General features: G+C 36.1%; 1 protein-coding gene across 1 annotated transcript in view; it reads left to right on the top strand.

Annotated features, from left to right (window-relative positions):
- The window catches only part of LOC125236899 (ryanodine receptor), a 302,209-nt gene that overhangs the window by 149,903 nt on the left and 126,313 nt on the right, over positions 1 to 25,993 (top strand). The window contains exons 34-48 of the mRNA XM_048143817.1: positions 200 to 341; positions 2,064 to 2,129; positions 2,993 to 3,147; positions 3,859 to 4,002; positions 5,753 to 5,930; positions 9,142 to 9,339; positions 18,421 to 18,526; positions 19,913 to 20,024; positions 21,481 to 21,621; positions 21,949 to 22,086; positions 22,695 to 22,847; positions 24,045 to 24,160; positions 24,684 to 24,858; positions 25,211 to 25,314; positions 25,676 to 25,818. Of these exons, the coding sequence (XP_047999774.1) occupies positions 200 to 341; positions 2,064 to 2,129; positions 2,993 to 3,147; positions 3,859 to 4,002; positions 5,753 to 5,930; positions 9,142 to 9,339; positions 18,421 to 18,526; positions 19,913 to 20,024; positions 21,481 to 21,621; positions 21,949 to 22,086; positions 22,695 to 22,847; positions 24,045 to 24,160; positions 24,684 to 24,858; positions 25,211 to 25,314; positions 25,676 to 25,818 (2,071 nt within the window). The remainder of the gene's footprint in view (positions 1 to 199; positions 342 to 2,063; positions 2,130 to 2,992; positions 3,148 to 3,858; positions 4,003 to 5,752; positions 5,931 to 9,141; positions 9,340 to 18,420; positions 18,527 to 19,912; positions 20,025 to 21,480; positions 21,622 to 21,948; positions 22,087 to 22,694; positions 22,848 to 24,044; positions 24,161 to 24,683; positions 24,859 to 25,210; positions 25,315 to 25,675; positions 25,819 to 25,993) is intronic.

Consider the following 25,993-nt stretch of genomic DNA (forward strand, 5'->3'; position numbering starts at 1 on the left):
TCATTATATTATTTAATTTATTTGATTGTTTATTAAATAATAATAAATAATGAATAATAATTAAGCAATAAATGTGATTTTGGATAGCTACATATCGAGCCACGGGCCATCAAATATATGATGCATCTATACATCACCATGCATTTAAGGGTTAATAAAATATAATTTCTGTTCAATATTAACTTTTCTTTCCCTCAAGGTTCTTCAAAAGCAAACGCGGTGAGAGTGGTGATCGCTCCAAATCGCGTAAATCAAAAACACCGGATCCCTTCAGCGACGGCGAGTTATCTCCAGAGCGGTCCGGCATGAGACGACCGAACCCACAGATACGAGTGTCGCAGGTAAGGCAGTTGATCTTTGAACGGATGCCTACAAACCCTATACCTGTAAAATATGTTGAGTTTGGTTTGAGTTCAGTTTTTACTTCCCAATAAACATTATTTACACTTTAAATAATAATTATGATCATATGGATTGCCGAAATACCATTATTTAATTTAAAACATGACATTTTATCCTCTTTGGTGGAAGTTAAACTTTTCCTAATACGTCCTATGGTCGTAATTTATTTATACATAATAAGAGGAACAATAAACTTAGAACATGCTAGTGGTTTTATAAAACGAGCGTAAGAAAGTTTCATAATAAAATCACACAGTGGTTTACAACATAATTATGTATATTAATACATTTGCCTACACTACTTTATGAATTATGAAACATACATGGTATAGTATGAATTTTTTGAAACGAACGTTTCTAAACAAAGGTATTGTTCCTTTTGTGTTGAGCGGGAGCTTCTGTATTTGCACGCGCTAAGACAACAAGAAGCAACTGTATCCTGATAATTGTAAGGTTCAAATCTGTGCAGCAGCAAATTTGAGATAGATTATTTTGGAAATGTGAAGCGATAGACCACACCGCTATAGGTGCGAAAATACAGCGCTTCTAATACTTTGATACTTGGTGGTGGTGCTGTAAGTAATGAAACACGTATATTATCACTGTTATTATTCTCTTTATTTCTTTCAAATCTTAGGCTAGGCTGTTTATAATATGAGTATAAAAGTAAAATACAAAACCACTTACAAAACAATATAAAACACATATAAACACATTATAAAAAACCTAACCTAGGGTGCCGCCAGCAGCGGGGCAGGGCCCAAGCTGCCGGTGGTTAGGGCTGCAGAGAGAGGAACCGTCGAACTATCCGCGCTGTGTCCAAGATCACCGCCTTCTGCATCTGGCCCTTGATCCAGCCACCTAGCGAGAGTCTCTTAAGATGTTGGTCGAGACTCTTCGCTATTCACCCTGTTATTTATTATTATTATTAATGATTTTGTTAACAATCAACAATTGTATATAGCAATATATAAATAGTAATTACATAAATATTAGGTACAAGTCTTGATACATAAAATAACATAAATAACTACACAAACCGTAAACCGTATTTATAACAAAACATAACGATGACGGTCAGATTGAAGAACCTTATCAGTGTTTATTGTCACTTTGCGATGACACCTTAAGGTGCCAGGTGCTTATCAACCTTTTAATCTGGCAGTTTCGCTATTTAAACGTGTTATTTTTATTATACCGACTGACATATTACCGATGATTATTATACTCGTAACTATATGTACTATACTTACACCATCAAGTATCAAAGTATTAGAAGCGCTGTATTTTCGCACCTATAGCGGTGTGGTCTATCGCTTCACATTTCCAAAATAATCTATTTCAAATTTGCTGCTGCACAGATTTGAACCTTACAATTATCAGGATACAGTTGCTTCTTGTTGTCTTAGCGCGTGCAAATACAGAAGCTCCCGCTCAACACAAAAGGAACAATACCTTTGTTTAGAAACGTTCGTTTCAAAAAATTCATACTATACGACAATGTGAGTACTGTTTTAACAGTCTTATACACAGCTTGTTACAGTTCAAGTTTTGCTGTATCAAATCGTATTATTTTTAAAGGAAAAAAGTTTAACCACCACTGAGATGTTACCCCGAGTTTTTCTGTGTGTGAGTTTTGTTTAATTTTGTTTTATCTCAAGGCGAATACAAGGTGCGATGCCACCTACGGCCGGGCAAGCAAGCCGTACTTGTTTGACCAGGGCAATGTAAGTTCCTTTTGTGAAGTGTGTGGTTACTAATATAGATGTTTTCTCTTTTATTTAACAGCTCTGTTCTATTTTTATTATTTATCAACTGTTTTAGAGACGATACGAATACTTTCCTACACTATTTGGAGTCTTTTCATCACTTCTGACTGTGTTGAAATGTCAAGTCTTCAGTTTTATGGAATATTTTAATTAAAGTTATTATGATTGCCGGCTTTTCGTTGATAGTATGATAATTCGATATTGTACATTTATTTAAAATTTGGCTCCAAGATCATTGTTACCAAATCAGAATTTGAGCTATGATTTCCTGAAAATGCTGTAATTAATTATTGTCATAGTTACTGAAAAGTTCTATGGTAACTGATGTTTTAAAAAACGGTAATTTATTTACTTTTGGAAAGGACCATTTTAATGGAGAAGACTATCAATGTCCCAAAATGATGTCAATATATATATATAGGTATTGTAATCTCCCGTGTGGTGACGGGTGAAGAATTTCACCACCCCCTTTCTTCCCGTGGGTGTCGTAGAAGTCGACTGTGGGATATGGGTTAAATTGTGGCGTAGGCGATAGACTGGCAACCTGTCACTGCAATGTCACAATTTGGTTTTTTTCAACCCCTTTTTGCCAAGAGTGGCACTGAAACTTAGTAGTTCATGTGCTCTACCTACCCGTTTATGGGATACAGGCGTGATTATATGTATCTATAGATATTGTAATTTGAGTGGTAATAGCTTATTTAGGCGAAGTAATTGTTACGGACTTTAAATAGTCAGTAAGGTAATTTTTATTGTTAGATAAAGTACCTACCTTGTCTATACTTCTGAATCCTAACTCTAAACTAAATTTCTTTCCACAGACAAACCTCAACAACCTCCAAGTGCCAACCCCCCAGCAAGGTCGAAAGGAGATGACGACCAGCACGCTCGCAGCAGCTCAAACTGAGATGGTCGGCAATGAAATATTCGACTCTGAATGCCTTAAGCTTATCAACGAGTATTTCTACGGTGTCAGGTGATTATTTATCTCATTTCAGCTTAAGTAATGGTGTATTGTACTATTACTATCTCCATCTCACTCTTGATACATCGAAATGAGACAAATTTCAGCCAACTCCAAGTACTAATAAATATACATTTGTACACTATAGCATAGATTAAATATAACAAGATCATACCATCCCATACATTAAAATGCGACCGCCTAAGACCGCGCTTACACTCCACCACACATAGATGGCGCCACAAAAAAAATGTCTTGTAGCTTTCGATTATACTTGTAGATGGCGTTAAGTGTCACTTTTGACATAGATTTACGGCTCGCAATTGACACTTAATGCCAATCTACAAATAATCGGTGGCAACAAGGCATTTTTATGGGATGGTATGATCTTGTTATATTTAATTTATGACTATAGGAACATTCATTACAGATTGCCCTCAGGATAAATAAAATAAATAAATAAATATTATAGGACATTCTTACACAGATTGACTGAGGCCCACGGTAAGCTCAAGAAGGCTTGTTGTGGGTACTCGGACAACGATATATATAATATATAAATACTTATATACATAGAAAACATCCATGACTCAGGAACAAATATCTGTGCTCATCACAAATAAAATGCCCTTACCGGGATAAACTGATTAACATTTAAATACACGCTCTATTTGGCTGTAACTTCATTGTCGTTAAATATTATCTCATTCTTCTATATTCCAGGGTATACCCCGGTCAGGACCCAACACATCTCTACGTCGGCTGGGTGACCACTCAATACCACTTACACTCCCGTGACTTCAATCAGAGCAAGGTCATGAAATCATCCGTCATCATCACCGATGACTATGACCGGGTTATTGAGAGGTAAGCCTTTAGTTTAACAAAGACATATATAACTCCGTATAGACAGATAAAGTCTAAGAAAAAAACGTAGGTACCTCAGTACCATACACGCTATTCTCAAGTACTGTGATATAAAAGGCAGTAGTGTAAATGAGGCCAAATATACGATTTTTAAACTACTCCAGTCACTGAGTTACATAGAGACAGAAGCAATTTTGTATAGAGTCACTTAACAACTTACCTTTCAATCTGTAATTCTAGTGAGTCTATTTGAATATAAGCCTTAATATAATTATGTTTGTGTTAACTTAGATATAGTTTGCATGTACCTAACGAAACTCAGATACAAAATTGTAATTGGTTCCCCGCGATACAGGTGTAACCTAGTGCGGGGGCCTCTGGTAACTAAAGATTGTAAAACCTTTAGAAAATAAACTATTCTTATTCTTATTCAGAAAAAGGTACGGTGGCCTAGATGGCATTACAACTTTGGAGTACGCTCAGCTAGATGGCGCTAATATTAATATTTGACATTTTAAAACATATCAAGCTAAGCATATGGGCCAAATTGTCAAAACTGATGTTCAAAAGTTTTAAGCCTGTGTCAAGAGATGGCAGTCTATGCACTGTGATTACACATTTTACTTCGACAGTAACTCTCTATAATACTCGATTCTCTTTCGGTTTAATATCTAGTAGACTCATAACGCATAAAAAAATACATCTCCAAAATATCGTTAGTTCACAGTTGTACTAATTATGGCAAAAATTATGTTGTACTTATAATTAAGTAGTATCCTTAGTAGGTACATAAACATAAGATCTTTATTACAACCATTTTTTTCCGCGTAATTAGTACGATTGTGAACTAGGGTGACGATATCTCGATTTTTTGTGGCTAGCTTGCCTCGAGCGAGGCATTTCTAGATTACTTATTTCCTCCTGCACTACAGCATACTACCGTTGGTAGCACAGAGATGGTAAAAGGTCCTTCTATTAGGAAAGCTTATTTTAAAATGTTGACGAAGACTTTGTTCATCTTGAAAATATAATGACTGGCATGTTTTTTGAATACCACGTCGGTGGCAAACAGGTATACGGTCCGCCTGATAGAAAGCGGTCACCGTAACCTATAGACGCCTGCAACTCAAGGGGTGTCACATGCGCATTGCCATGAATTGTATTCGATTTTAGCTAGCGTTGAAAAAAATATCTCCCGGAGTTATATAGGTTTTTGTGCGTCTCTAATTAAGGCTGACAACTATCTAACCATTATCATAATTTAAGAGCACGGCTCATGGAGTAGACACCAGTTTTATCGGTTCTCTGTACAAGTTTGTAAAACAATATATATTTTCCTCTCTTTTGTAACCACTACAGATGGGCCGAATATTCGGTAAATATTCGGTATATTCGGTAAGTTTTTCAATGTTCGTATTCGGCCGAATAATTCGGTTGCATTGCCGAATATTTACGTATTCCATTGGATAATAAGCTCCTATTTAGTAGCTTTCTAAGGAACTACTAAAAAGATATCCCTACCTACCTATCCGTCAAAATATAAATACAATTGTTTTGTAAAAAAGTAAAAAAATCGTAGTTTAAGAGTTGAGAATATGATTATCAATCATTTAATAGTTTTAATCTTAACATCCGCTTTAAAAATATGGCGTATCCTAATGTTCGGCCGAATATTCGTATTCGGCAAAGTCCATATTCGGCCCATCTCTAGTAGCCACAGTTTTCAAAAGCAATGTCATTTTGTTTTCAGTGTCGAACGTCAGTCCTGCTACATGGTACGCGCTGACGAGCTATACAATGAGGTTATGGCCGAGGCAGCCGGAGCCAAGGGTGCCTCGCAAGGCATGTTCATCGGATGCTCGGTAGATACCTCTACTGGCATTGTATCTTGGACTTGCGAAGGAAAGGACACCAGTTTCAAGTACAAGGTAACAATACTCTTAGTCTAACAACAGTTATAATCGAGGCAAACGGGGTGAAAATTGCCTTGCAAGGCATGTTCATTGGATGCTCGGTAGATACAATATACTGGCATTGTATCTAGGACCTGTGAGGGGAAACATACCAGCTTCAAGTTTAAGGTAGTCTTTTATTATTCAGTTTAGCAAAGTGCTTTATAATAAGCTGTGGTCGAGGCAAATAAGGTATAGGGTGCCTCGCAAGGCATGTTCATCGGATGCCCGGTAGATACCTCTACTGGCATTGTATCTTGGACTTGCGAAGGAAAGGATACCAGCTTCAAGTACAAGGTAACAATACTCTTAGTCTAACAACAGTTATAATCGAGGCAAACGGGGTGAAAATTGCCTCGCAAGGCATGTTCATTGGATGCTCGGTAGATACAATGTACTGGCATTGTATCTTGGACCTGTGAGGGGAAGGATACCAGCTTCAAGTATAAGGTAGTCTTTTATTATTCAGTTTAGCAAAGTGCTTTATAATTAGCTGTGGTCGAGGCAAATAAGGTATAGGGTGCCTCGCAAGGCATGTTCATCGGATGCTCGGTAGATACCTCTACTGGCATTGTATCTTGGACTTGCGAAGGAAAGGACACCAGCTTCAAGTACAAGGTAACAATACTCTTAGTCTAACAACAGTTATAATCGAGGCAATCGGGGTGAAAATTGCCTCGCAAGGCATGTTCATTGGATGCTCGGTAGATACCTCTACTGGCATTGTATCTTGGACCTGTGAGGGGAAGGATACCAGCTTCAAGTATAAGGTAGTCTTTTATTATTCAGTTTAGCAAAGTGCTTTATAATAAGCTGTGGTCGAGGCAAATAGGGTATAGGGTGCCTCGCAAGGCATGTTCATCGGATGCTCGGTAGATACCTCTACTGGCATTGTATCTTGGACTTGCGAAGGAAAGGACACCAGCTTCAAGTACAAGGTAACAATACTCCTAGTCTAACAACAGTTATAATCGAGGCAAACGGGGTGAAAATTGCCTCGCAAGGCATGTTCATTGGATGCCCGGTAGATACCTCTACTGGCATTGTATCTTGGACTTGCGAAGGAAAGGACACCAGCTTCAAGTACAAGGTAACAATACTCTTAGTCTAACAACAGTTATAATCGAGGCAAACGGGGTGAAAATTGCCTCGCAAGGCATGTTCATTGGATGCTCGGTAGATACCTCTACTGGCATTGTATCTTGGACTTGCGAAGGAAAGGACACCAGCTTCAAGTACAAGGTAACAATACTCCTAGTCTAACAACAGTTATAATCGAGGCAAACGGGGTGAAAATTGCCTCGCAAGGCATGTTCATAGGATGCTCGGTAGATACAATGTACTGGCATTGTATCTTGGACCTGTGAGGGGAAGGATACCAGCTTCAAGTATAAGGTAGTCTTTTATTATTCAGTTTAGCAAAGTGCTTTATAATAAGCTGTGGTCGAGGCAAATAAGGTATAGGGTGCCTCGCAAGGCATGTTCATCGGATGCTCGGTAGATACCTCTACTGGCATTGTATCTTGGACTTGCGAAGGAAAGGATACCAGCTTCAAGTACAAGGTAACAATACTCCTAGTCTAACAACAGTTATAATCGAGGCAAACGGGGTGAAAATTGCCTCGCAAGGCTTGTTCATTGGATGCTCGGTAGATACATGTACTGGCATTGTATCTTCGACTTGCGAAAATATAACATAATTTTTGATACTGATTTTAGTAAATTCTATAATATGTTATGGTTGAGGCAAATGGGGTGAAAGGTGCCTCGCAAGGCATGTTCATTGGATGCTCCGGCCGTTGAGACTTCTATGTGCATTATATCTTGGGCCTGTGACGGGAAAGATACCAGCTTTAAATGTAAGGTACTCTGTTATAATTACAATTTACTAAAGGGAAGGCCTTTAGTAGAATTGTCTATAAAAGTAATTTTTAAAAATCGGAGCTTAATCGCGTATGACTACACGATTAAATAGCCATACGCGATTAAGTCCCGATTTTTAAAACTAATTATGTTTAATAATCGTGTAAGTTTAAATAAATGTATTGTCTATAATAAGTTATGGTCGAGGCAAACGGGATGAAAAGTGCCTCGTAGGCCATGTTTATCGGATGCTCCGTTGAGACTTCTGCTGGCATTGTATTTTGTTTTAAATATAAGGTAAAGAACATACATAAGGTACAGCGGGCCAAATCTCGACTGGGGGGTAAATGTTACTGGTCCATTTTTGCAACGTTTTACAATGTTTGCATTATTAAATAGAGTATCCACCGGTTACATATGGTAGGCATGTTCAGTGGATACATGTAGAACTCAACATCACAGTGTAATAATGAAAAAAATTAATCAGTTACAATTGACCGAGTCGAGAATTGCGCCGCTGTACCTTACTGTAAAACCATAACAACGATTTCTTGAAAAATAGTGAATATTTTGGCGCTTTGCACAGTTATATTTCAAGCAGGGAATTTATGGTACATAGTAGGGAAATAATTTGGTCGAGGGACCTAAAGGTAAGGCAAAGCATGTTCAATTGTTCATCCAGTTAACATTAAAAATATCATCTTTAAGTCTATAAAAAAGTATTTATTTGTTCATATAATGAACTAATATCTGGGCAACCGAGCTTCGCTCGGTTCTGTTTCGTATCCTTGACATGTGTCGCCATCTAGTTCAAAAATGAATAGTACCTACATCGAGCGAAAGAATTCTCAGCCTTAACAACACAACTACTCCACACGAGATGGCGCGCATTTCGCCACAAAAACTCAAATAGTGTATTTTCTATTCGTTTTAGCCTTGACCTGTGTCGCCATCTAGTGTTTGCAATAAATAGTACTTACATCGACCGAAAGAATTCTGTCTTAACAGTACAACTACTGCACACGAGATGGCGCGCGAAGAAAAACGCATGAAAACTCGAAAATTCGCGTTTTCCGGGACCTAAGGATAAGTTAGACCGATTTTTCACCCCCAAAAACCCCCACATAACAAATTTCTGCGAAATCGTTAGAGCGGTTTCCGAGATCGTCAGTGTAAATAAATATATAAATAAATAAATAAATAAATAAATATACAAGAATTGCTCGTTTAAAAGTATAAGATTCAGGCTTACTTATTTCGGTATGGTTATTCTAATCTGTCAACGGAAAACACAATTTTAATTTGACATGATTATTGTCCCCAGATGGAGCCGGAAATAAAGCTCTTCCCAGCCATCTTCGTAGAAGCGACCTCCAAGGAAATCCTCCAGATCGAGCTCGGTCGCTCGACCACGAGTTTGCCGCTCAGCGCCGCCGTGTTGCCCACGAGCGACAAGCATGTGACACCCCAGTTCCCGCCGCGGCTGAAGATACAGTGCTTAAAGCCGCACCAGTGGGCTAGGGTAAGATTATTTACCACTGTTTTGCGGTCACGGACTTTTAGGGACTCTTCATGATTTTTTTTTGTACTATTCTACTTAGTTATTATATACTTCTTCGTCAACCTAGCGTAGTTATTATATTACTAATAATAAATATAAACTAGGAAACTTGAAAAAATATTTTCACCACACCAACACGAACAAAATACTGACTATAAAACGTCAAACTAAGTCAAATCCATCAATTTATTCAATATTTATGATTCAAAATCATCATTTATAGGTAAAATCTAGCAGCCAGATTAAGACATCGAGTTAAAATTTGTATGAAATTACTTTGCCCCCTTGTGGATAAAATGCAATTTTGCTATCTGTTTTCGAATAGCAAAGAAAGCCATTACCAGTTGGTGTGGTGAAAAAATATTTAAAACCACTATCATTTACGGCCAATTTAAACGCGGCCATTTTGGCGCGCTCGATCTAGTGGAGTTTGGTAGACACACGTGGGAGCGAGAAAAGAATGACTCTTTCTCGCTCCCACTTACAGCCGTCAGGTGTATCATGACATTCATGACGTCACGTTGTTTTGACAATTTGTGCGGGAATTTAAAAAAGCCACTTTTTGAAAATTAAATTTCACTATTAAATTACGATAAATTTTAGAAGTATTTTGTAAATGTATGTTTTTTAGCAATAAAGATTACAAATAAAAATATTTTAGCCATTTTGGAGTTGCGTGGATATTCCCTATAGTTAAATTGAAGTGGAGTTTCCCTATAGTTATATAGTGGTGTGACTACTTTAAGATAGCACAAGTTGAAATATTTTCAATAGAATATAATTTGACTTGTGTTAATTAGAATTCCCTAAAGTTATTCACTTCTAGCCCATTTTATACTGGACACTTCATAGCTTAACAATGAAATTGTTTTGACCTCTAAACGGCTCGATAGTTAAAATCTGTGAATGTACAGGTGTAACTAGAAATTTGGTTTTATGTTAGTTTTTGATGAAGAATCAGTCATCGTTGCAAGAGTTATTTTTTCTACCACGCGGTAGCAAAAAAATATAGCTACCTAATAGTAATCAGTTGCTGTAGGTTATGGACACCTGCAACTTCAGCCATCCCATCCAGTCATGAGCGTTGCTTATACTACATCTTACTGTTTTGACTCCAAATACCAGATGTCATCGTGCTTGCTTTTTAGTTTTCCCGCAAAGGATTTCTTTTAGGTGGTAAAATAGATCAGACTGCATAGGTCCTTATCCTTTCATCAAAAACGGTAATTTGTCAAATTAATTTTTTTTAACCCCCGACGCAAAAACGACGGGGTGTTATAAGTTTGTGTGTGCGTCTGTCTGTCTGTCTGTTTGTCTGTCTGTGTGTGTGTCTGTCTGTGGCATCGTAGCTCCCGAACGGGTGAACCGATTCGGATTTAGTTTTTTTTGTCTGAAAGCTGAGTTAGTCGGGAGTGTTCTTAGCCATGTTACATGAAAATCGGTCTACTATGTCGCGGTCGGAGGTATTTTCATAATTTTAATTTTGTGGTTAGGTTAGGTTATTTAAAGATTAAATTAGCATCTGTAGCAGTTAAGATTATTTTTAAAAGCTGATGTGAGAATATACAAAGCAAACACTAGAGAATTTTTTTGTTACATAAACTCTACAGCGAAATACTAAAATTACATACATACATACATACAATCACGCCTGTATCCCATAAAGTGGTAGGCAGAACACATGAAACTACTAAAGCTTCAGTGCCACTCTTGGCAAATAAGGGGTTGAAAGAAAACGAAACTGTGGCATTAAATAATAAATAATAAATTCTTTATTTGCAAAAAATATGGTACAACAAGGTGACAATGGTAAGGTTCCTGTACAGTGACATATTTGCTGGTTAGGCATGCAAAATGTGGTCTTAATCTAAAATACATTGCTTGTATAAGTGGACAAGACATAGGTTGGGTAGGTACTTAAAACTATAACTATACTAACATTATTACTATTATTAAGCTTGTAGAAACTCATTAATAGAGTAAAACACTTGTTTTTTCAGCCATATATATAAATTGAATTTAAATTGTTTCAGAGGCAGGGGCTTAAGATTTTCAGGAAGTGCATTAAATATTTGCATACATAAATAATAACTATTTTTTGTAAAAAGGGAACTGTTTGGGATGAAATCTAGTACAAGTTTATCCGGAAATCGTGTGTTTCTTTGGTAAACATCAATGGCCTTTTTGAATAAATCTGGGTTCTTTTTTACAAAAATGGCTGCCTCGTATATATACATGGATGGTAGTGTCAAAATTTCATGTTTTTCAAATAAGGGTTTACATGAATCCCACGGAAGTACCCCACACATTGTTCTTAAACATCTTTTTTGTGCTACAAATGCCCTATTTACATCACTGCAATTTCCCCATAGAAGGAGGCCATACCTTAAATTGGACGCTATGTATCCGTGATATGCCATAAGGAGTGTGCTCCATGTTGAAATGCTACGCAGTCTTCTAAGAACATATGTGAATCTAACTAGTTTATCGCACACAGTATCCACTTGATTTTTCCAATTGCAGTGTTTATCAATAGTAATGCCTAAAAATTTAGCTGTATCTACTTCTTTTATTTGTGTATCATTGTATTTAATATTTAAATCTTTATCTTTATTTTGTCTGCTATGGAATTGCATGTATAAGGTTTTATTCAAGTTAACTGATAAATTATTATATGTAAGCCATTCTATTACTGATTTGATTGTATTATTAATATCACTATTGTACTGTTTATCATCTTTACTTGTAATTATAATTGATACATCATCTGCAAAAAGTGTACATTGGTGAGTGGTGATATCTGGTAGATCATTGATATATAATAAGAAAAGTAGTGGTCCCAGAACACTACCCTGTGGGACTCCTAGATGATTTTCCATGAATGAAGATCTATGGCGGGTTATTGTGGCATCTTTGGAGCTTCCTATTTCAACACATTGCCGTCTGTTTGCTAAGTATGACTTAAGCCATTGCAAAGTTGGTCCTCGTATGCCAAGATTATAAAGTTTTTGAATTAGTAGCTCATGTGACACAAAATCGAACGCCATTGACATGTCAAAGAAAACTACTACTGTTGGCTTTTTTTTATCGACACTTCGGACGATCTGATCTATTAGTTTGAAAGTGGCAAGTGTGGTGCTTTTATTTTTTGGAAACCGTTCTGCTCTTTTTTAAGTATCTGATATTTTTCTAAAAATGACATGATTCGTGTATGAATAGCTCTTTCAAATATTTTGGAAATAACTGGAATTAGTGTTATTGGTCGATAGTTGCACATTATGGACTTGTCTCCTTTTTTGAACACTGGTGTGACAACGGATAACTTTAAAGTGTCTGGGAAGCAGCCCACCTCAAATGATAAATTGACTAGATAGGTAATAACTGGCACCAGTTCGTCAACACATGATTTTAATATTTTTGTTGATATTCCGTCATAGCCTGTAGAATTTGTATTTTTAAGTGACTTTATTATGTGTTTTATTTCATTATGACTGACAGGAGTTAGAAAAATGGTATTATTTATGTATTTTGAATTAGTGTTCTTTAAGGTAGAGCTCACATTATTGTCTGTACGTTGAATAAAGTAATTATTAAATTCATTTGCTATTTGAGTAGGGTTTTCGATCGTATGACCGTCTTTATTTATTGCAGTTATATGTTTCTCTGTAAGGTGTTGATTTGGATCATCCTTAATAATCTTCCAACATGCTTTGCTTTTACTTGCAGATCTCTGAATGAAATTATGATTTTGTAACTTTTGGGAGGTATTTATACAGTTAGCTAGTAATTTAGAGTATGATTTGTATTTGTGTCTACTTTCTGGAGTCTTGTCTTTATAATATTGAAACCGTAGGGTGCGTTTGTATTTACAACTGAGTTTAAGACTTTTTGTTATCCATTTTGGTGTTTTATGATTAGTTGAGACTTTACATCGAACAAATGGAAAACAAAGGTCGTAAAACAAACGCGTTAAGTCGTTAAATGAATTAAAAGCTTCGTTTATATCTGTTGAGCTGAATGTTTCAGAGAAACTTAAAGATTTTAAACATTCGCGGTATTTACTTACGTTATAGGCGCTGTAGTCTCTTTTAATTATATATTTTACAATCGGCTGTAAACATTTTTTTTCTATTGGAATATTTAAGGTTTGCGCTGTCTCGTGATCCGACAGACCTAACGGAAGACGTTCACCTTCTGCATTTTCGATGTTGCTTATAACATGGTCAATACATGAGTTGGCTCTAGTAGGCTTTGTAATGTGGCTCTTTAAATTATACATTTTTATAATATCATTGAGTTGGGTGGTAATTTTATTTTGTACGATTGTGTTTATGTTAAAGTCCCCAGTCAACACTACCTTTTTATCCTTTTTGCTAGTCAGGTTGTTTAAGATTATGTCCAGTTCTTCGAAGAATACATTAACATCTGAGTTTGGGGTACGATACAGGCCAATTATGATTAGTTGACTGTGAGGTATCTCTATCGCACAACATTCAAAACTATTTTCACGGGCATGATTATTGATGAAAGGTAGTTCCTTAGATTCTACTCCTATTTTAGTCAGAATACAAACTCCTCCTCTGTTTTTTTTTCTAGAAAAGTTAGAGGCTAGTTTATAACCCTTTAACTTAATGTTAGATTCACATCCCTTTTTTACGAATGTCTCAGTTAAACAAATTATATCTGGATCTTTTCCGTTATTTCGCATCTCTGACAAGGTTATTTCTAGTAATTCACGTTTTTATAGTATGCTTGCAATATTTTGGTGAAGTAATAGAAAATTTGCAGGTTGATCTTTAGGGACGAAAAAAAATATGGTTATTTTGCCCTTGTTCGGTGTCTTCTAGGTAGTTTTCAACAGTTAACTTCTTTTCCTTTTGTGTTTTCGAGCTGTGACAGTTAGACATCGAACAGTCTATATCTGCAATAAGTGTATTTAAGTTTCTTATGATAGTTGTCATTCCGCATTTATTTATTTTTCCGGTGACCACTGAGAACATTTTTTGAGTATAGTCTAGATACTTATTGCTATCTAATATGTATGCATACTGATATGTAAGGTTGTCCAGATACAAAAGATTATTGAATGCCTCGACGCGTTTGTTAAATATACTTGCAAATCTGTTTATTTTAAATATAGGGAGGCATAAAATAATATTTGTATGCTGTACGGTTTCTAATTTGTTTCTTAGCGTTTCAATTATACATGTATAGTCCTGCGTAGTTTTGAAATCCGATTCGCCTATAAACAATACGCAGTAGTCATTCAATGTGAAGTTTGCCACTTTATTTTCTAGTCCGTTAAGTAATGTGGTGATGTTTCCTCCGTTTAAGATATAATGGCAGGCTTGGTCGTTGTCGAAGTTGTTCATTATTAAACTTCGCGTATGCTTCTCACTATTGCCACTAATAACACATATCTGTCTGGTGTTTGCTGTTGTGTAAGTAGTACTATTTTCGAGAACTGTAGTCGTCGGCTTGGTAATCTGTACTTGCTGCATCAAGCTATCTAACTGACACATTAGCTCAGTGTTCGATTCTCTTACTTCGTGAAGTTGGTTTTCTAGTCGTGCTATTTCTTTCTGTAAGTCTTGTATTCTTGTGTTGTAGTTAATGGCAGTATTTGAGCTCTTACTAGGCGAAGAAGGCAACGACCGCGTATTGGTCATTATTGTATCACACCTCTCGGTTGGTGACTTCTGGCATATGGTTTTTAAGCTTTTAATTTCTGTCAAAAGTTGATCGTTCCTTTGAAGTAATTCTTGTTTTTCTAATTTAAAAGTGTCTAATTCAATTTGCATAGTGCTTACTTGCAACTTAAGCTGAGCCACTGTATTTTGCATTTCAACGTAGTTCATAGTGCCGTTTAAACATTCCTCACTATTTGTTAGAGTGGAGTTGCTGTTAAGCGGTTTATTTGGTGAAAAAAATGTGTCATCTGATGTATCAATTTCTGATAGTACTTGAGAGTCCAGAGTCTGACTGTGAAGGGGAGTGCTAGATTTCTTACTTTTTTCGCAACTGCCTCGTATTATAGTACTTGAGGCTAGTTTGTTTGGCGTGATGGTTATATCGGCTGAAGGCAAGGTGTCACCTAGCTCACTGACTGTTGCACTGCTGTCTAAAATCAAGTTTGTAAGTATTGAGGTATTTGCACTGGGCTTCTGTTGCTTCTTGAAGGGTAAGGTATCTGTGGGTGAATGTACTGGGCGCGGTAATTTAGATGTGAATTTGGGTATAGGAGTACCAGGTTGTTTAAGATTCGTTTTGCCACAGCATCTTCGACACTTCCAATTTTTCTTGTCGTCAATGGTCATCAAAGTGAAGCGCTTACCGCCTAGTCCAGAACGTTCCAGGCAGTTTAAGCAGTACCTCGTACTACAAACGGAGCACACAAGTGAGCGTCTGTGCGGGATTCTTGTGACACAGCCGCTGCATATTCCGGATTTTTCCATTTTGTTATCAACTTATCGTATAATATTGATAGCCTCAAATTATTTAGACGATACTGCCCTCTATTGGCGAGAAGCGTATAAACTCAGTAGTGACCATATAGCTCTCAGCCACAAATTATTTCGAGGATACTGCCCTCTGTTGGCGAATAGCGCATAAGCAGGAAAACTGAGAAGTGACGTGCTACATAGATCTTCCTTTAGGTCACTAGATGGCGCTGAAACAGTTCGTGCGATAATGATGAGATGGCGCTGCCAACTTTGATACTGTTCCATCGGCTTATAAAAGGTTACGTGGATGCTGATAAGCAATAATGTGTCAACCCACAAAAACTAAAAAAATGAGATTTTAATGCCATGTTATAGCTGGATTTTTAAACTTCTATTTGCAAAAATTACCTTTTCATTTTTAAAATTTTCACTATCCCAAAAGTAAAAAAATAGGTTAACACAAATCCTTTATCGTGTGTTGCCTGTTTTGCATTAATGTGTCAAGAACCTTAACTTATTATAGTAATTGGCAGAAGACATATTTAAATTACAATAATGTGTTAAGAGGGTTGACTCAACGATTTTTTTACACTTGACTCATTCTTGCAAAACGCAAAAAATGACATAGTTACCCACTATGAGACTTGAATGATTATTGCAAAATGATATTTTATTCGTTGTTTTATGCTACGACCCGTGTTATAAAACATAAGTCATTATTGTTAAATTATATTCGGGTCATAAATTGTTCGTTTTTGGTGTAAGTACCATGACACTATATTGTAAAATATAACTGTTCATATTAATTTATGTTTGAATAAGTTATGACTTAGTCCATTAGTATATATTTGCACATGAATGGTACATTCAGTACGAAATTGAACATTTTAAGTCATGAATATACATATTCGTTAATATAATTTGCAAACATTTTTTACAAGTGCGTGTTTATATAAAAATCTAATATAAGCTACTATTTTTTTATAATTACTAATTACATTAAGACGTGTTAATGTATGCATAAAAATATTGTTTGATTTTTGAATACTTACTGAATGGTAGTATATTTTTTTGTTAAAGATATTTTATGTTTTGTTCTTGTACAAGTCATGAGTTATTCATAATTTAAATGACTTAGTCTATTTCTTAGCGTAAAAAAATATTTTGTTGTATATTTTAGATAAGTAGTTTATTTTTTTTAAAAGATGATTATTTGGTTTTTGTAACGATTTTTTGTTGAAAAAGATAATTTAAATATGTGTCTAGAAATGATCATTTCTCTAATAGTTAATTTATAGTATTTTATTCAACAGGCGTTTAAAGGAGGTCAAGAAATATGAGTGGCGTACTTTCCACGAGTATTTTGGAGTCAGTTAAACACCATTGCATACAATACTTTTACAACGACCATGCACTTAGTTTTTATTAGTTTTTTTAAATAATTCTCGCGAAATTCACACTGTTTCCTGTATTGCAAAGGTTTGCACTGTCAGCTCAGCTGCCCAAAGCCTTTCCGCGCACGCACGCAGTATCGTTAATGCAATGCGTTGCCATGATTACAGAACCAAACAATGCGTTTTCAGTTTTTTCGATACGCACAATCCTGTAAATGACGAATAACAGTTCGGGAGTAGAAAAATCATTAAAAGGTTTGATTAATAAATAATGTATTGATTCCTACATACCTAATAACATAAGTGACCATGACTGATATGTTACTTAACACTTATAAAGTTAAAAATATGCATAGGTAGAGTATTTTACAACAACAATTTATGTGCTTTAACATGTTTATTTAAGACTCATAGATATTTTTAAACAATTAGCAAAAGTGGGTTAAGTATCATAACACAGTCTTGAAAAAGTTTGACGTCGTCGAACAATTCGCAATAAAAGAAAAGGGCATTATTTCGTCAAATTGAAGTTTGTTTTGAAATTAAGCTACAATAATCACTACTACTGAACGTATTATAGCTGAAAAACACAACAATCTATATAAAAACAGTTTTTTTTAAGAGAAACACAAAAAAATGAGAAAAAATCTTTAGACGCCATTTTCTCAAAATGGTTGGCGTGTGGGTTGACACATTATTGCTTATCAGCATCCACGTTATCTGTGGTGATGTTCTGTGATTGGTCGTAGGGATTGTTTACATTTCGTAACTTGGTTTGAATTTAAATGACCAACAGAAATAAGTATTAGGAACTTACTATTTATCACTGAAATGTTCTTGATTTTATATGATACCAACTGAATATGCACGTAGTTATTTAGTATTATCTTTGCTTCACTAATTTTGCAACTGGTTAGCGTATGAAACAGTTATAATTCTTGTTTGGCGGTTCGTATAAGTGTTTGGTCACAGTTTACGTAGTTCTTATTTATTTGCAGGGAGAACGTTAATTTTTCACATTTACACTATTTTACACTTGAATCTAATGTTTGTGCACTTGAATGTTCACTTTTACTATTTTTAATTAATATAATTGAAGAGCCTAATGTTTACCGTGGCTAGGGTTGCCAGGCGATTTTTTTTTTTTTTTTTTGCAGTGAGTGATACTAAAATTAATGTTATTTTATTAATTTTTCGTTTCACAGGTCCCCAACCAGTCGCTTCAAGTGCACGCGCTCAAATTGTCGGACATCCGTGGTTGGTCCATGCTGTGCGAAGACGCTATCTCCATGTTAGCCCTACATATACCTGGTATGTATATTTTTGTTCCCGGCGATAAAAATATTTAAAAAAAATTGAAAATTAACACTCTTGGTATCTAATGGTATTTATTTCCTTTTATATTCATGCAGGGTTTCAAAATCACTTTAATCTGAAATAGGCTATTTGATCCTTTTTTAAAGTCTGTCTTACTGATGTGCTGAGGGAAAGTTTCCAAAATTCTGAAATTTTCACATAGGAAAACTTCGGAAAATTTCCATACTTTGTATGGACAATTGTATGGATGGAAACTTTCCATTTCATAAATTTAAATTCCCTTTATTTTTCGTGAAAGTTTCGTGAATTTTTCAAGAAATTTAAGATTTTTTTTAATGTTTCCGCAACTTGCACATCGCTAGTCTGTCGTATATGATTAAGCACTGTCCAATTAACCGAAATAAAATATTACCATATTTTATTATGACTTAAAAACAGCAAAAAATATTTTTAAAGTATACTTTTACGTAGTCAGGCGAAAACAACACAGTCGTGTTAATCCATAGATTATCTATGCATGAGGTCATTCTATTCGAAAACATTTTCTGACTTTTTAAGTATGAAGACATAAAGTTCAATATGTCAGTGATTGTTTTGACATGCAGTAAGGTTCGAATTCCATGACGTCAATTCATCGCTGACAGCGTTTTCGGTGGCCAAAATAAATAAAAAATGACACACATTATTAATCGAAAATACGTAGTCAAAATACACTTTTTATACCCAAAATCTATAAATATTGTTTTTTTTTATGTCAAATACTACAAAAGGCAATCATTTACTGTGCCAAATTCGATATGAGTCTAGTATCCTATTAACCATGAGAATCGTTAGGCCAAATCTTGGCATTGTCGAAATTTTAGTACCTACTTATTGAATTATATTATACTGAAACTATGTATAACAATAAAATGTTGGAAATATGTAATCCATTTCACTGACCTTCCATATTAGAACGAGACTGCCACTTGTAGTTTTTAACATTTAGCTTAGTGAAATAGGCCACTGATATCCATTATATTCATTTTTTTGCACATATTTTTTGTCAACTTAACCGTATGTATTTAAGGTGGTATCAAATTATTATTAAATCTTAAATCCTTGACAACCGGTCTGGCTCAGTCGGTAGTGACCCTGCCTGCTAAGCCGCGGTCCTGGGTTCGAGTCCCGGTAACGGCATTTATTTGTGTGATGAGCACAGATATTTGTTCCTAAGTCATGGATGTTTTCTATGTATGTATAAAAGTATGTATTTTAAGTATGTATATCGTCGCTTAGCACCCATAGTACAAGCTTTGCTTAGTTTGGGGCTAAGTTGATCTGTGTAAGGTGTCCCCAATATTTATTTATTTATTTAAATCCTCCTTCCAATCTTTACAGAGGAGGACCGCTGCATAGACATCCTGGAGTTGATCGAGATGGACAAACTTCTCAGTTTCCATTCACACACTCTGACGCTGTATGCTGCCTTGTGCTATCAGAGCAACTACAGGTAATTTCAATAAATTTTTTTTAACCTAAAAGTAACACAGCATTACAGTTTACACTAAGTCACTGTGAAACTACAAAATACAAAACAAGACATAAACGATAAATAATATAGAAAAATAAACATTAGATTTGTACGACGACGTAACAGCGTGACTCCGTTGCGTCGTCTGACTCGGTGTATAATAAAACTATCGTGAGACACTTCAATTCAATTCAAAATATCTTTATTCATGTAGGCCTAGTTACAAGCTCTTATGAATAGTTCATTACATATATATTATGATCTTAATCTAACCTAATTATCAGAGCAATTTATTGTTGTAAATTATTGTTCATAATAATATTGAGTCTATAATATACAATTTCATATAAAAATAATCGTTAAACAAAAAATATATAATTAGGTATATGTATATATAAAAATACATGTCTAGAATATTTCTAGGAAAAATCCAATGTCCAAAAAAATACAATATTAATTTCATCAACAATAATAATAATAATAAACGTAAAAATAAGAAACCATTTCGAATAACAATTAATCCCACGTTGTTTTATCATTCATGTAGTCTTGTGTTGTATAATAAGCTTTGGAAATGAGTGAGTCACTGACATATTAAACATGTAAAATTGGGTAACTCACATAAAATTGTCAAAGGTCGCACGACATGTTTCGCCCCTTAAAGGAGAATTTTCATTGAGCACTTGCGATGCCGATGGTATCCCGACGCAGACTGCGGGCCGCGGGACGGCGGCAGGGGCGGTGCGCAACTACCCTCGGCATAATTGTCATTGGTTGGGTTGCACATTACACTCAATACGTCATTCGCTAAGGGCTCATCTACCGGCAAATGCTCCTAGTTACGGAGCGAAACATGTCGAGCGACCTTCGACAATTTTACGTGAATTACCCGATTTTACATGTTTAATTTACAGGTAATTTCATAAAGTTAATTTCTCCGTTTGTATACCTAAACTAATACACCAAGAAAAAAAGAGATATATAGACAAAAGGAAAACATTACACTCTAAAACAGGATTCCTATTTAGCCTAATAGCGCGTCAATCCGTGGCGGTTTTCAATGATACAAAAATAATTATTAGAGGGATTCACACACAGCCAGTCGCCCTCCGATGTAACTTTCTCGCGAGGCATTTCGATTTGAGTAGATATGCCTCGCTGTTTTAAAATTACATTGCATGTAACACCATTAGGGAAAATTATAATGTATAATTTACATGTAAAATTACAAATAGGAAAATAAACGAAACTAATAGAAGCAGATATGGTCACAAAAAAGGCGCGAAGCTCAAATTTTCTATGGGACGATGAACCTTCGCCCGTACTATTTTCAAAATTGCCTCCCTTTTAGTGACAAGATTAGCTTGACCGTCTATATTTAACGATAATTACAACAATTTATGTATTGTTTAGTAATTTTGTTTTTTCGTTACAGGGCTGCACACGCACTTTGCCAGCATGTTGACCAAAAACAACTGCTGTACGCTATCCAGTCACAATACATGTCTGGACCGCTCCGCCAAGGGTTCTACGATCTGCTCATAGCGTTGCATCTTGAGTCACACGCTACTACAATGTAAGTGACAAATTTGTTAAGGCGAGGTCGCCATGTCTGGTTTTTCGATTTTGTGAAAATCGGTATTTAAGAATTGTTAGGTTAATTATTTGCAGGCAGCCAAGCATGGTCGCGCGATAAACGATAAAACATCAGGCCCCTATTTCTCCATCGTGACATATGTCGGATTGTCACGATTTTGAAATAGGGGCCATACCGTCCCTGTCGAACTTACAAATAGTGGCGATAGCCTTGCCTGCTAGGTCTTTGAATCACCTATTGATGTGGACAGTTTTTTTTAAATAATATGCTATATGGTTACGGAAATATTTACTTTTTTTTCCTTAGGGAAACATGCAAGAACGAGTTTGTAATCCCCCTCGGTCCAGAACTGAAGGCGTTATATGAAGACCCTGACATGCAGCACAGCCTTCGCTCTCTGCAGTGTGAGAGCGTACATCCACAAATGAAGATGACAGATATTGCGTAAGTATTTACACTTACTTACATATAACGAAGGCCCAATAAACTGTGGATTCAAACTAACCAAGTTTTGTGCTATTTTTTATCTCTGTTAGCTATTATTTCTCCTGGAACCAACATATATTGTATAATTCGTATATCTCTGTTTAACCAAATGGTTGACTGGTAAAGAATGCCTTCTGGTACGCTGGTTCGAATCCAGCATCGGACACTTGGAGGCCTTGGTCATTTTTTCTTTGTATATGACATTTATTTCAGTTTAATGCCTTCTGGCTTTAAATCCGCCATTTGTACATGTTTCTTTGGTTGTGCAAATGTGCAATAAAGTTTAAATAAATAAATAGTATAGTAATTATGTTGTACTTATTGTTTTTAATAAATAAATAATAACAAAAGACATATGTAACTCCGTATAGACAGCTAGAGTCTAAGAAAAAAACGTACCTCAAAACCATACAGAAAAAGGTACGGTGGCCTAGATGGGGATACACCTTCGGGGGACGCTCGGCTAGATGGCGCTAATATTAATATTTGACATTTTAACACATATCAAGCTTGTACCTACCTACCTACCAATATTGTACCTACTAATATTTAATTTTTCTTTACAGTGAAAACATCTCAGACATCAGCAACCTCTACTCGCCCAACTTCCCCTTAGAAGTGGTCCGCGAATTCGTGATGCAAGCATTAGCTGAAGCTGTGGAAACGAATCAAGTGCACAACAGGGATCCTGTTGGTGGAAGCAACGAAAATCTATTCCTGTAAGTATATATAAATACATATACTCATGTCTGTTTCCGGGCAGGGTAGGCAGATATCACGGACTTCCATTTGCCAGACTGACAAATCACCTTCGCTTCACTTTCATAACGTTCCTCGTACATGCTCTGCAGAATTTGGGTCCTCCCAAGTGTCCTGACTCTGAGACACTTAATAATAAATAAATAATAATTAATAAATTAGGACATTCTTACACAGATTGACTGAGGCCCACGGTAAGCTCAAGAAGGCTTGTGTTGTGGGTACTCAGACAACGATATATATAATATATAAATACCTACTTATATACATAGAAAACATCCATGACTCAGGAACAAATATCTGTGCTCATCACACAAATAAATGCCCTTACTGGGATTCGAACTTGTATGATCAATTGTTTGACATGCACGTTGCACGCCCAACAATTATGATCGTGCACTCAGGCCTCATTCTAAGTATACTGAGGTGGAAAATTCGTGATGCAAGCGTTGGCTGAAATATCAGGTGCACAACAGAGATCCTGTTGGTGGAAACAACGAAAATCTATTATTTTAAGTAAAAGAATTGTTATAAAGCTTGGCCACCCAATATGACGGGGCTATTTAGTACAATGGGCCCATTTCTCAAAAGTGAAAATTACATGTTACAAACGGAAGTCTCTTTCCAACTTCTCATATTAGACATTGATTACCACTTGTAAATTGTAACTTGAAGCTTCGCAAAATGGGCTCCAGGTCAGGTTTTATGGACACTGAATTGTACATTTGTCCGCGAATAAAGTCAATAGACGAGCGGTTTTACATCATAAATTTAGTTGTCCTAAAATTAGAGCATTTGACAAAGTTTATTATGAAGAAAAACTGGTAAAAGACACCTATGTAGGTTGTGGTTACCTATAATTGGATAAGCATCAGTTTAGACTTTTGTAACTTGATTTAAGAGCATGTAAGATGTATTATCTGTTGGTAATCCTAAATAAATAAAATTAATTAATTAAAGAATCTCTTAGGTCTTCCAATAGCTGAAAAATGTGCAAAATAAGAGATTTTTAAATTGATTGGTCAGTACTTTGATTTAAACAGAATTATACAATTCACGGTCGCCATGTAAATGGACAATTTATTACCCTAGGCTATAGACCTACACTCGCATCACCATTATCACATGCGTGTTACTCTAACATTAATTGTTTCCAGGCCTCTCATCAAGTTAGTGGACCGTCTCCTGTTAGTCGGTATGATGCGTGATGAAGACGTGGAGAAGCTCCTCATCATGATCAACCCTGAAACTTGGGACCCCACCTTTGACAAAGGTAGGTGTTAGGGTTGTGTCGTTGGCGTACGTGCCGTCACTAAACCTAGATGTAGTCAGGTCTTCACAGAAAACCAGCGCTGCGGGTTGCCGTGGCATCATGCTAGTGAGGGTCCTATTTAGCGTCCATTGTATGTTTTGTTTGCATGCCTTCTTCTTTTTGTGTGTACTATGTTGTGACGTTAAATAAATGAATTCTATTCTATTCTATTCTAACTAGAAATAAAATTACTGTAGTAATAAGATATTGTGTAATATGCACTTTTTTCAAACTTCTCTCTGTTTAATTACTTAGTAAGAAAAAAATGACAATTGAGCTACTGAGACATTCCTAATAACATCAGTGACCAAAAAAAATGTATGTAAATACAATAATAAATATATAAAAATGTGTCCTTGAACAGAAAAGGATCTCTTTGATACCTCATAGCAGGGAGGAAAAGTGCCACTTTGCTCCCTCATAGCAGGGAAGAAAAGTCCGGAATGGGTGAGGTGTAAACTATAAATTTTCATTATTTTTACAGAAGGCAAAGATGAGCACCGCAAAGGCCTACTCCACATGAAGATGGCAGAAGGGGCGAAACTACAGATGTGCTACCTTCTCCAGCATCTGAACGATGTACAACTGCGGCACAGAGTAGAAGCCATCATAGCGTTCGCGCACGACTTCGTTGGAGATTTGCAGACTGACCAGCTTAGGTAAATAAATACCATACGAGTTACAGCACTTCATTGTATCCAGTTTCACGCGATACGAATATGAGAATACTACATTACAATATAATTGCAGAAAAGAGGAAGTTAGTAGAGAGTGTTTTAAATCGATACGCGAGTTGCGAATTACTTATTCGCACATGTATTGTACAACGTTTTACAGTACATATGGCCTTTTCAATTTTTGACATAGTTGCGTAATGAGGCGGTAATATAGCGCCATATGTGCTGTAAATGTAATTATGTCAATTTTACAATCATTCGTAGATGTTACTTTTTCGTCCTCAAAATCAACCATTACAAAGGAATCTTTTATCATTTGTTCTCTTCATTTCAGACGTTACATCGAGATTAAGCAATCGGATCTTCCCAGCGCTGTGGCTGCTAAGAAGACCAGAGAATTCCGTTGCCCTCCTCGGGAACAGATGAACGCCATACTCAGTAAGTGACACCGTTGCGACATTTCTTGTCAAAAAAAGAGTAGAAATGTCAAAATAGTTGCCACATGCAAAACGATTCACACAGACGGTGGCGCCCCTATTATTTTCTATTTTTTTTTAGGCTGTAAGCTGTGTATTTTTTAAGTATATCGTTTTTGAATGAAAGGGCAACACCTCATATTTAATTTTAATCGCATATGTAGGCTCTCGGGTTTGACCACACGTTCGTTTCTTTGTTTTAAATGTCATGAGGACGTGACTGAGTCAGAATGGCCGAATCTAATTCTACATTCGGCCATCCTGTTTTCAGCGTGTCCTTCTAAGCTGTTCTACGTTTTATGTGAATCCTGTGATTTCCCCAGGTTTCAAGCACATGGATCTAGTAGAAGAGGCCGAGAAGGACAACATCCCTTGCGGTGAGGATCTGATCGCTCGTATGTCAGAGTTCCACGAGGGACTTATGTCGCATGTATCTCTGTCTGCGTTGCAAGAACCTGAAGTGCCAGTAAGTACAATGTTTATTCCACTCGTTTTGTAAAGTGTGGGTCTGTTTGTTTGTCCGTCAAAACGGAGCGACGTATTGACGTGATTTTTTGAGTGCATATAGTTTAAGGGATGGAGAGTGACATAGGCTACTTTTTATCTCTTTCTACCCCCCTACTTCTCTAAAATATGGGGTG

This window comes from Leguminivora glycinivorella, chromosome 20 (assembly GCF_023078275.1).
Source record: "Leguminivora glycinivorella isolate SPB_JAAS2020 chromosome 20, LegGlyc_1.1, whole genome shotgun sequence".
Classification (NCBI taxonomy): domain Eukaryota; kingdom Metazoa; phylum Arthropoda; class Insecta; order Lepidoptera; family Tortricidae; genus Leguminivora; species Leguminivora glycinivorella.